Here is a 12,635-nt window from a genome sequence, read left to right as displayed (position 1 = left end):
TGCTCGCACAAAGCACATTGAGGTGCATTACCATTATGTCAGGGAGAGGCTCTCAGTAGGAGAGATCAGCTTGGCTTATGTGCCAACACAGGACAACCTTGCAAATCTTTTCACAAAGGCATTGTCTCGTGAGAAGTTTGAAGCTTTCCGCAAAGCTTTGGGCTTACTCCCCTTTGTGGACTGATCTTGTCCTCAGGGCATGGCACTTCCCTTTACTCATGTGCCAGCTCTTGTTCACCGCATCACTCTAGGGGGGTTTTGTTACCATATACATGTGGTAGTGATGTGTGTGAACACACTAGGACCGTCGGGGCATTTTTTCCCTCTTTAGGAGGTTTTTTCCCCCGTGCATTGTATATACGCCCGTCACTCTAGGGATATCTATCTTTCCATTGCACACTAAGTAACACATGCACTCTCGATTGTGTGCCTTGAGCTTCCTTCGTCTTCTCCAAGCAGTGTGTGGTTCTCTGCAACCCTAATTCCAACAAGAATTGGATGACTCTTCTTGTAGGGATCTTTTGGAAGATGATTCATAAACATTTTGTATACTTTAAGTTATGAATTTTTTTTGTCGTGTCATCCATTCATCTCTCTCTCCCCCCTCTTTCTCTCTCTAATTTTGTGAAGCATGCTAAATTATGTTAATCAAGTGGTAGTGATTAATTTAATTGATAATAAAAGTGTAGACCATGTGCACATTGCTGCAAAATAAAGCTTGAGAAAACTAACATAGGTGCTACCGTCTCGTAAAATGTGACACACTTCACTCTATCATGCCCATGCCTCGACAGAAGATGTTGTCCATGTTTAGCTTCTCATCTCTGACAATGCTTGCTTTACGTGGAGCCGCATGCATTACTTTAGGATGGAGTAGGCCTTTTGTTGTTTCATGTTTATCCACATAGCTAACTATTGTTCCATGTTATTATATCTTTTTTTTTTAATTTGAAAATTTCATATAATAATTATTTAATTTTTATTAAGGGGGAGGGAAACACTAAAATTTGAATTTTTAGGTGCTAAAGCAGGTTTCCAGAATAAACGCGGTAATTTTTACGGGAATAACGAAGGCAAATGTCGCGATAATGAGCGCGGTAAGATTTGAAATGGAAAAAAGCCCCCCCTCCCCCCCCCTCTTCCCTCCCCAACTGATTTTGGACTCTTTCTCTACAAAACGCAGTAGAAGGCCGCGATATACAATCAGAGATTTTCATAGTGTGAAAGTCTCTAACTGCAACCCCCTTTCCTCTTTTTCTTTGTGTTTGTATTCCCTCACACATACAGTCCCGAGCAACACACGCATGGAACGATGATCTTTTTGAGGCTAGGAGGCAAGCTATGTAGATCGATGCAAAACGACAAGCCCCCTTGCTATGCTACTATAGGTATATTATGGGGCCGAGATTACTTTAAAACTCTTTACTTATCAAAGCAGCTAGCTTATTAAATATCTCTCTGTATGTTTTGCTTCAACACTATGCAAGATGTGCATCGACTAGTGACAACACATCTACGGCTTCTCTCAAGGTGATCTAAATTAAGGATTTCCATTTGTTCTACATTGAAGACCACACTACAAGCAAATTGATATGAAAGCACTCTTTTTGTACATGTTGTGACGATTGAGCAAGTGTGTTTAAGGGCAAATTGCAAATGTGCAGGTAGGAGAGGTAGAGGATCTCCATATGATAAAAGCTCACACAACGAGTTGTATCCAATGCTTTGGTGCATTGGTAAGAGCAGCATGTGCAACCCTAGCAGCTTTATCCATGACGCCCTTCTTAGGAGACTCTAGTAGAAGCAGAAAGAAACTAGGGCAGCTCAATCCAACTTTTAAAATAGGTGCGTTCTCAAGTTTGTCTAGTTGTTGCAAGAGCTTGTAGTACAAACTTGCTCTACAACCTTGCTCATAAAGTACTGATTGTAATCTATTTTCAAATAGTTTTTGTTGGGTTTCTCACTCCCTTCGAGATGCTTTGGCCTGCTGCGCATCAGGCTTTCGTTGTCTATCTGCCTCCTTCTCGGTTAAGGATTGAACTCTCTTCTTTTCCTTCTCTACTTTCTTCTTCTCTCTCACTTTGGCTATTTTGTCTCTTTTGGCAGTTTTTTCTTTCATGTTGTTGATGTATTGGCTAAAAAGTGAGAATCGAGCTGCTTGTGTATAATATGCAAATGCCTCCCTATTTTCTTGCTTTACTGCCGCACATCCATCTTGGGTACTTGAAGTAGATCAATTACTCTGCTTGTTTCAATTGAAGAACTATTCGCATTTGAAAAGTGTTGCCTCTCATGTTGGGTTTTGATGTTCTACAAATTTTCTACATTAGACTACTAAGCGTTACAATCCTTGAAAAGCACTTGTTGATACCTACCTTGGTACATCTCTATTGCTGCTTGCCATGATGCCGATAGTTGGGTTGACTAGGCTGATTCCTCTCATTGTCCACTTTCTTAGAGATAGTTGTAGAAGAATTCTCGCCGCCAATGCTTTCAACTAGAATGTGAGTAGACGAGCTAATATGTACCAAGGTAGCTCCATCTTGACTTGTAATGGTCTACATAGCTGATAGTTTATTATAGAATAATGACAATATATATGTTAATTTCTATTAAGTATGACATGAAATACCTCATTGTTGGAAAGTTGAATCTTATCAGGGTCCAGTTCATTAGAGATAGTTGTAGGAGAATTATGCATGTCAATGTTTTCAACCAAAATTTAAGGTAATGATCAACTTTGTACAAAAGCTGTTGCATGCTGATTTGCAATTGTCTACATAGCTAATAGTTTAGTACAAAATAATAACATTACTTATGTTAGTTTTTAGTGAAATATGACTTAAAATACCTCATTGTTGGAAGTTCTCTTTGAATGTTGCTCCTCCTCTTTTGCAATTAGGATTGTTGTTGGCCCCCTTTTTTGTAAAAAGAATCCTTCCTTCTTCCCAATTTGGTAATGTTGTTTTTCTCATGCCAAATTGCATTGCACATTTCTCTAATGATAGACCGTCCTCTCGTTCCTTGAGGGCTTTATCCATATCCTCTTCAGTCCATGTCTTTTGATTGCCTTTCTTTTTAGTTATGTTGGGAGGATTCTTGAGAATAGGTTGTTGAATTTGTGGCTTTGGAGATTTTGGTTTGTCTTGCAAGGCAAGTGGAGGTTTCTGGTTTTTTAGATTTCTCGTCCTTTTCTTTCTACTCATAGATTTTACTTATGAGGAGTGGATATTTTGCTTCTGGTTTTCACATTTTTTTTCTCCTTCACAACTTTTGTTGGTCACGCCATGTTGTACCTACAGACAGAGCATATATTGGATTGTTGCTTTTAAGGCATGATGTATGCTAAGTTGTTGAAAGTAATGAATTTCATGTTTGTAACCACATCAAAGTTTGCAACATAATAACACTATAATGAAAAGTTGTTACCTGATGTTGTTGAAAGTAATGAGTTGCATGTTTGTAAACATACCATAGGTTAGAACATAAGGAAAATATAATGAAAATTTATTACCCGCCTATTTTATCTGAGATCAATGTGACTTTTTATCTTCAAGTAAATAAGAGTAGGCCTTCATAGAAAACTTCTTCTTAAGTATTGGTTGTGTGATCGTCTCAGGGCCTTGCTACTCGTTTGTTATTTTTTTGGATAGGTTTGTGTGTAAGAATTTGTCTCCTATCCTTCTTTGTGTACTATTATGTGTATGTATGTCAACATATCCATCTCTTTCTTTTGTGTCAACATCTTTCCCTTATATCTCTCTCTTTTTCCTTCTCCATCATGGCAAAGTCAATTGTGCATGGCCAAGGGTGCAAGCCCACCCTTGCTCCCAACAGTTTATCACTCTTAGGGTTGATAAATGGAGCCTTCTTTCTTGGTATCTTGCAAAGAAACAATGGTAACACGTGTACTTTTCCACAACAACAAACTCATTTGTGTGTTTTATGTAACAAAAGTGAGGTGCATAAGTAGTTGTCTAATTGAGGATGCCTATCTATTAGACAAGCATTACATTCACAAGGAGAAGTGGATGTCATTTGTGCATGTCAAGGTGGCAAGTTTTTAATCTGAAATCATGTGGTAAGTGAGGTTCCATACTTGAAAGTGTAATGTGAATGGCCTATGAACTTTGAGAGTAGCGGAATAGGAAATTAGATGAAGCACTTTTGTAAGATTACTTTGTGAGCATAGCGGGTGAACTTAATTGATGGTAGCAACAGAAACATGGTACTTAGTTAACTTGGCATGAACAATACTTTTGCAAGAGAGAGAGTTTAGAGAACATGACAACAATTGAGGACCAGATTCATATGGAGCCGGGCCCCCCTCCAATAGGCATTTGTATTATAGTTTCTCCCATCATGAGAGACTTGGTACAATACAATATTTTTGTTCCTTGTGACCTAGGTGATGCAATGACGATGGAAAGCTTCATGCATCACAAACATAACATAAACTTTGTAGAAAGCATTAAATATCCCAAGCCTCAGTCCCAAGGCCTCAAACACCTTCGAAGGTGGAGAGAGCTAGCGGGGAATGAGGGTAGGGAAGAGGAAGAAGAAACATTCCATAGGAGAAAGAAATAGTTTCTCACTTATCATCACTCTTCTTGCTAGCATACATAATAGCATAGTAATGAAGATGGAGAATATGGCAAGCTTAAGCATTGAAGCATGGCTCTTGGTTGGATTTGCATTCCATAGTCAAGAGTGTTGGTGTAGGCTCTCACTTCTCACAAGCTTGGAGAAGGAGGTGGAGTTCCTCAACTTTCACCAAGTGGGAATGCATCCACAAAATGAGTGTGTGTGTGTGTGTGGTATTTTCCTCCAGCACCCCCCTTGCTTGCTTGGGGCAAGTTGTAGATTTTACACATGTTTCAAGCTCATTGGAGCCCTCTCCCCCCTAGCCAATCACATGCAGCATGCATTCAAGTACATGGGTAGTCTTTGGACAAGTGTCATCCTTACCCCTTAGAGAGAGAGAGAGCTTGAAAATATCTAGATATTTGTTGGATGGAACTAGAAGCTCATTGGACCCCTCTTTAGCCCAACCAATAGCATTCAAGCACACCATGTGGTTAAGCATAGGGAGAGTCTGACACATGAGAGTCTGACATGTGTCCCATGTGCTCTTTGAGAAAAGGGGTGCCCTTTGGGTGAGTGGAAGGTTGAGTCAAAGCTTCTCAAGCACCTTCCTCATAATTAAGTTTGTAGGGTCTGTTTTTGACTCAAGCACCTTACCCCCTCATGCATGAAAAGATTCGCAAGCACCTTCCTCATTAAGCATGACAAGTACCTCAAGTACCTTAGTCATCAAGCATGACAAGCACCTCAAGCACCTTAGTCATCAAGCACGACAAGCACCTTAGTCATCAAGCACGATAAGCACCTCAAGCTTAGGTCAGGTTCCCACCTCAAGCTCCAGCCCTAGCTTGCCTAAGGTCAAAGGACTTTTAACACTAACCATTGGAGGTCTTTAATGAAGTTAACCCTAAGGTCTTTTAAGCTCCATTAGATGCATGTTTCTCTTTGATAGACTACCTCCTTTTGGACCCCTATTGAGATGTAACCATTTCTCCTCTTGGTCCCCTTTTGAGGTAAGTTTAGAAGCATTTATTTCACATTGCTCTTTGATAGACCATCTTCTTTTGGACCCCTGTTGAGATGCAACCATCTCTCCTTTTGATCCCCTGTTGAGATAGGTCTAGAAGCACATATCTCTATTCTAACTCTTGTTCCTGTTTATTCTCCCACATTAAATGATCAGTTTAATATGAGAAAATCATTTCGTAAAGTTAGATATTACTTCTTATGAGAGAAAGAGTTTAGAGTGAGAGGTTTCCAAGAAGGGTTAGAGGTTGTATTCTTTGTATTGGATGGAACAAATAACGAGGGTGTTGTGTGAGTGTTGGGAAACACTTAGACTCTTGTGCATTGTTATTGTTTATCACTTGATAGTTGAAGTATTAAATGGTGAGTTAATTTCATTGAATCTGAATCGGCTAGTATATCTTATACATTTTGTTCATGATTAGTGATGATGTCTTGTTTTAATTATGTGCAAGTGTGGCTTTGGATTCAGAATAACGATGGACAAGAGAAGAAGGGTGGTAACACCAGTAGTGTGACAAAACGCATTCTATAGATGGGTACCTGTATTGGAGTGGCAGGATGGACCATGACCTGTCGTGATTGGTAGTGGGTTTCTCTATCATGACAAGGACACATTGTAAAAGTTTGCTATTAATAGATTGACTTGCAACTATTTTCTGCCTTTATCCTTCATTGATTTTTGTCTCTCTTTTGGGGGGCCGTACCCTTACTGGGACCTCTACCCCATTGTTACTTCTCCTTATTTCATGCCATGCTTATCCTTCTTGGTTCAAATAGTATTTGTTGCCTTTTCATTTTTGGTGTCATGAAACCTGCCTTGGTTGCTGTAAAATAGTTGTTTTGGTTGACTACTGAAACCAACATTTAATAGTGACTAAAGACAACATTCATTCCTCACTTCTTCTAATTGAACATGAAGGACAAATTGTAGGAAGGGAATTACTATGCATGCAAAACACACATCATAAAAAATAACATGTTCATCACTTCGAAAAGTAAGTTTGAAAGTGTGCATCCTATAGCTCACATGGCAAAACTTAATGTACCTTCTTGTTTGAAGGGGTAGGGAATGGTCACTTGAGTTGCATTCCCGACCATCAATGGTCCAAGGCAAGGGGGGCCAAATGTGAACAACATCGATTCCCTGTGGTGATGTGTCATGGAGAGGTTTAAAGTCTTTGAGCTGATGTGTCAAGCTCAGAATAGCTTTCCCACTGCTGATGTGTAAGCCTAGAATGGTTTTCCTATTGCTAATGTGTTTGAATTTGATTTGTTGTGAATGAATTAGTAGGTGTTCATGTCAAAATAAGAAAGAATGTGTTCTCTGGCATTCTAGCTACTAATGTGTCATGGATCCAAGGGTTGGATGCTTTATTCCTTCGTATAACTAGGAGATAGACAACTTAGATCTGTAGCCCCCCTCCTCTGGACCTTGACAAAGACAGCCTACGTGGTACTAGTTGTGGCTTAAAATGATTAAATTTTTAATGCATATCAATGGCTCCTTCCTTATCAAATGCGTCATCGCCACACATTGTATTGATTGCCAGAGATAGCCTACGTGGTACCAATTGTGGCTTTAAATGGTTAATTTTTTTATGCATACCATTGGTTCCTTCCTTGTCAAATGCATCATTGCCATACGTTTTATTGATTGCCAAAGATATAGTATGTGTGATCCCTTTTCGAAAAGAAAACCAGAATGAATCTTCTACGATGCTCACAAGGAACTGCAAGCAAAAAAGTGTCAAGTGAGCTGAGAGAGAAGCTAGGTGAGAGAGATGCCAAGTGAGCTTGGCAATCGGATGAAGCAAGACAGATGGGGAGAAGTGCTTGCAAGAGAGCAGACGAGGGGGGTTTTTTCTAAAAGAAGGGCGACTACCGCCAAGACACCCAAATAAACCCGCGGATATTGTTACATGAAGACTTTGAAAGTTTTAGTGAGTGTGCGGGCCCGAGTGGGATCCTTGGTTGATCCTATAATTTTAGGCTTCGTTGCTAGCGGCGAGCCTGGTGTTCGTTTTATGAAATGAAATTATGTGAGATGCTACCTATATTTTATGGTCTTATGAAATGAAATGTGAGGACTCGAGGAGCCAGCATGCGAAGTCTAATTTAGCTCACCGGAGGTCAGAGGGGCACACGGATTGATCGGGCAACGCGGCGAACGTGGCATGACAGACATCGAGGCAGCCTATAGCTACCCACCTGGCGGCCACTAACAGTTGAACTCACTCTTGCTTGCATGCATCTCTGAATCAGCTCAATGGCGAGCCTGTTGAAGTGGCGACAAGCTCAAGCTCAAGATGATCAAGCTATGGCAGCTGCAAAGCAGGCAGCAGGTTTAAAGGCAGAGCTGCTGTCGAATTTGCGCTACAAAAGCTTGTGGATGGAAGCGAGCGGCGCTCTTGGCGACCTGGGCACTTTCGTGCCTATCGTTGTCGCCCTCACTTTGGTGACGGGGCTCGATCTGGGAACTACCCTCCTCTTCACGGGCGTCTACAACATCGTGACGGGCCTGCTGTTTGGGGTGCCCATGCCAGTGCAGCCCATGAAGACAATCGCCGCCGTAGCGCTCACGCAAGGCGAGCATCTCTCTATACCACAGATCATGGCTGCCGGCCTCTGCACCTCAGGGCTCCTCTTCCTTCTTGGCGTCACGCGCCTTATGGGCCTCGTGCAGCGCCTCATGCCGTTGCCTGTGGTGCGCGGTATCCAGCTCTCGCAGGGCCTCTCCTTTGGCATAACTGCGGTCAAATACATCATGAAGGATCAGGACTTTGCCAAGAATAAGTCGCTTGGGAAGCGGCAATGGCTCGGTCTGGATGGCCTGCTGCTGGCATTGTTCTGCTTCTGCTTCATCGTGGTAGTCTCAGGAACGGGGGACAACTTGATCATTCATCATTCTGCAGGTGGCCACGATGAGGAGCGGAGGTGTGGTGTCGACGAAGTAGAAGAGGGCAGCAGAGACAGCAGATCTGCCTTCCGCAGGCGGCTAGAATGGGTTCCTACTGCGATGGTGGTTTTCATACTGGGCATTGTGTTGACATTCATAAGGAGGCCAAGCATAGCGGGGCATCTGAAGCTGGGGCCGACAACGCCGCAGGTGGTGCACATATCGAAGGAGGATTGGGAGAGGGGGTTTGTGAAGGCAGCGGTCCCGCAGATACCCCTCTCTATTCTGAATTCGGTGATAGCGGTGTGTAAGCTGTCGAACGATCTGTACCCGAACAAGAAGAGGCAAGTGACGGCAACGACAGTGTCGACGAGCGTGGGGCTGATGAATTTGGTGGGGTGCTGGTTTGGGGCCCTGCCAATGTGCCATGGAGCGGGGGGGCTTGCGGGGCAGTGGCGGTTTGGGGCGAGGAGTGGGGCGGCGGTGGTGATGCTGGGGGTGGGGAAGCTGGCGCTGGGCCTGTTGCTGGGCAACTCGCTGGTGACCATTTTGGCAGGGTATCCGGTGGGAATACTTGGCGTGTTGTTGCTTTACGCAGGGGTGGAGCTCGCGATGACAGTACGTGACATGACCGGGCGGGGCGAGTCATTTGTGGTGCTGCTGGCGGCAGCCATCTCTATCTCCGCCTCCAACGCTGCCCTCGGCTTCTTGGTTTCCCTCATCGTGCACATGCTCCTTACCCTCCCCGACATGCACCCCTCTCGTATCCGCCACTTCCTCGCCTCCCGTCTATCTCTTCCCTGCGGGTCGAAACCCCGCCTTGGACCATTGAATATGTCATAACACGTATAGCAAAAGGGTTGATTGTACAAATCCATAAAGAGGGCGGCCATATAATAAAAGCCTCTTTTTTTTGAAGAAAACTGGAATATATTAAAAGGGTGAAAGAAAATTACAATATTGTCTCACAGGAAGGGAGGGAGGCATCCCAAAAGAAAAAATGACAGGAAAAGTTAAAGAGCAAGACAAGCATCAATCATAAGAAGCCTTTCTCTAGAGTAGCACTTTAACATGAGCTCCCACCAAGATTGCCATCTGTGAACTCTCTGAATCTCATACAGGGGAAAGGGAAGAGCTTCTTGAATCTGTCCAAGGCAGCCAGTAGCAATCTTTTTTAATTGCCGAACAAAAGGGATAGTGTTATCCACAAGCGTTGATTGAAAGATTGTTGCATTTCTTTGGGACCAACATAAGAAAGCCTCCACAAATTCCAGAGTGGGATGTTCATTTTGATGCATTGCCCAACAAGAAGTTACGAGCTGACAAATGGGAGGGATGCAAATCCTTGCAGCAGAGACTCAGAGCAAGAAGTTTGCTAGAGTTGGCAGGGCAATTGAAAAATAAATGTTGGAGATCCTCCTGCCCATCACATTTGCTACACTTTCCATTGCCTATGTTTTTTTTCAAGGCCCTTTGAGCTGTCCAGAACCCCGGTGTAAGATAATCCAAGCCAAAAAGCTATGCTTGACTGGAATGGAGAATGCCCATACACACTTAAATTTGTAGATCCACTTTTTGGAGCTCTAGCTTAGATCCCATTTCTTATTGAGTTTGTGCCTAAGTTCTTTATCAAAATCTGGGATGTAGGAGAAAAGCATGTAAGCCTTGGTAGCCATATAATACATTGAAATGCTCTTGTTTTGACTCAGGACTGTGTTAGCTTGAAGGTCCTTTAGATCTGCTAACCTGCACACAACTTCAGAAAGACAACCAGCTGTTAAGTTAAACTGGTTAGAAATCTGATCTGGAGAGAGCCAAACTCCATTAATTTGGAGATCAGCCCAGGACCTGATTCCTGCTTTGAAGCACTTGTGAGCTTTGATAGAGAGATATCTCCCCTTCTTATTTGCACACCATCCAATCCAGATGGAGTCCTGTAATCATTGTGATCTATCAAGCATACAAAATTGAGATAGTTGAAGGCCCTCTTTAATCTTAAACCAGGAATTCCAAAAGGTTGTGGTGAGTAAAGTGCCCACAAGTTTAACTTTCCAACTAGTTGTGATCAAGTCCCATATTGAGAGGTTGGTCCAAACCTTTATAATTCTGCAGCATAAACTTTGGAATATGTCTTTTAACCAAAGCATCCCAAAAGTCATTCCTATTCAGGGATCTGGCAATCCACTTACCAGCTAGCTTAACATACATTCTTTCCAAATCAAGTATGCCCAGCCCACCTCTGGTCTTATGCACGCAACAAATCTTATAAGACACTTTGGGAATTTTTAATGCATCTGCATTTCCCTAGAGAAATCTTTGGCTAGGGAGATAACCTGCATAAACTGAGTTTTGGAAGGCTTCCAGCAGGAGAGAAAGTAGATCAAGGAGGGCAGCAGATAGTGATTGAGAACAGAAGTTCTAGAGGCCAATGAAGGCTGATAAGAATGCCATAAAAAGACCTTCTTTCTAAATTTGTCCATGATCTAGTCCCATCTCTGAGCCATTGATACTTTAAATCCCATAGGGATTCCTAGAAGTCTGAATATTTGTCCATCAGGGATCATCATGCAGCCTGTAGCCTCAACAGAAATGGGAGTGAGACCAGTTGATGCCTTGAACCCAGTTTTCTGATGGTTTATCACAAATTCACTAGCTAAACAAAAGGTATCCAGGCATTCCAAGAAATAAGTTGTTGAGGCATCATCTGCATTTATAAGTGCATTTATATCAGTTGCAAACAACTGAAGGCATAGATCACTAACAGAACCAGTTATTTTGATTCCTTTAAGACTCCCTTCCTGCATCTTTTTTTCAACTAGCGAGACAAGTGCATCTGAAGCAATAGCAAACAGTAGAGGAGCCAGGGGACAGACCTGTCTTATAGACCTTCTCAGTGAAATAATATCAGTTAGTTCTCCATTCACAGAGTACATGCACAAACTTGATAAACCTCTTTCCCAAACCCATATCCAAAGGACTCAAGAATGAATTTCCATTCCATCCTGTCTCATAAGCTTTGTCAAAGTATACCTTGAAGAAAAAAACAAGTCCTAGCAATTTTTAGATGCTTGTTCCATTCCCTCCCACAGAGAGATGATAGCATCCAATATAAATCTACTCTTAATGAAACCTTTTTTCTCATACAGAATAGAATTAGTCATAAGGGGACTGAGCCTTCTAGCTAGAGAGAGCAAAAATCTTTTAAATAGAAGTCAGACATGTGATGGGTCTCCAATTGCTGAGATCCTTTTCTTGTGAACTAGTTTGACCACTCCTGTGTTGACACATGCAGGAAGAGCTCCTTTTCTAACAGATTCTTGCAAGACTTGGAGAATGTAGGGGGCTATGAAGTCCTTGTATTGAGTATAGAATTCATTTGGTATACCATCCAAGCTAGGTGATTTGCCAGGTTTTAAATTACAAATAGTTTTTTTTATCTCCCCTTAGGGAGATAGGTTGGTCTAGGAGCTAAGCTATGTTTGGAGCTACAATCTTCCTTCTGACTTGGAAATAGAGGCTCTTGCCTCTTGGGTAGCCCTATTCCTTTTTGGGAGGACCAGAGAAAATATTTGTAAAGAACTCATGCACAATTCGCATGTTGTCCTTATGAGAACTAGCCAAACCCTCAGCATTACCTTTCAGAAAAGGGATAATATCTTTAGATTTTTTTCTTTTTCAACAAATCATACATGGATTTATTTGGTTTTTCAATCTTACCAGCCCAAAATTATCTGGTGTAAACAAGGTCATTGCTAGCCTCAAGGAGCTCTTCTTGTCTTAAAGAATCTCTAAGTACTAAAAGTCTGGCAGGGAGGGGAACAATTTTGGAGAGAGATTCTTCTAAAAGTGGAATCTCCTCAGTAATCATCATCCTTCTTTTTCCTCTGATATCCTTTGCAACTTTCTTATACTTGGTAATAATTTTTTGGATTTCTTTAACAGAGTTCTCCCAACCTTTAGTAGGAGGGGGGTAGAGAGCAAAAGACTCTTCTAAAGTAGCATGCACCTTATCTCTAATAAATTTTAGGCCAAAAAGAGACTGATCCAGATGGGGCCATCCTGCCTTAAAAGAACTCTCATCTCTCATAAACTCAAACAACACAGGTTTATGATCAGATAACAGAAT

The 12,635-nt window shown here is 42.0% G+C and overlaps 1 protein-coding gene across 1 annotated transcript; it reads left to right on the top strand.

The window, feature by feature from the left end:
* The first annotated feature begins 7,838 nt into the window (after window positions 1-7,838).
* On the top strand, window positions 7,839-10,217 carry MOT1 (molybdate transporter 1). Its single transcript, XM_086512863.1, has one exon. The coding sequence runs from the start codon at window positions 7,880-7,882 to the stop codon at window positions 9,350-9,352; it is 1,473 nt and encodes a 490-aa protein (XP_086368989.1). The 5' UTR covers window positions 7,839-7,879; the 3' UTR covers window positions 9,353-10,217.
* The last annotated feature ends 2,418 nt before the right edge of the window (window positions 10,218-12,635 follow it).

The sequence above is a fragment of the Adiantum capillus-veneris genome, chromosome 5, assembly GCF_014529385.1.
Source record: "Adiantum capillus-veneris isolate H3 chromosome 5, ASM1452938v2, whole genome shotgun sequence".
Classification (NCBI taxonomy): domain Eukaryota; kingdom Viridiplantae; phylum Streptophyta; class Polypodiopsida; order Polypodiales; family Pteridaceae; genus Adiantum; species Adiantum capillus-veneris.
This window is presented reverse-complemented; position numbering and strand designations above follow the sequence as displayed.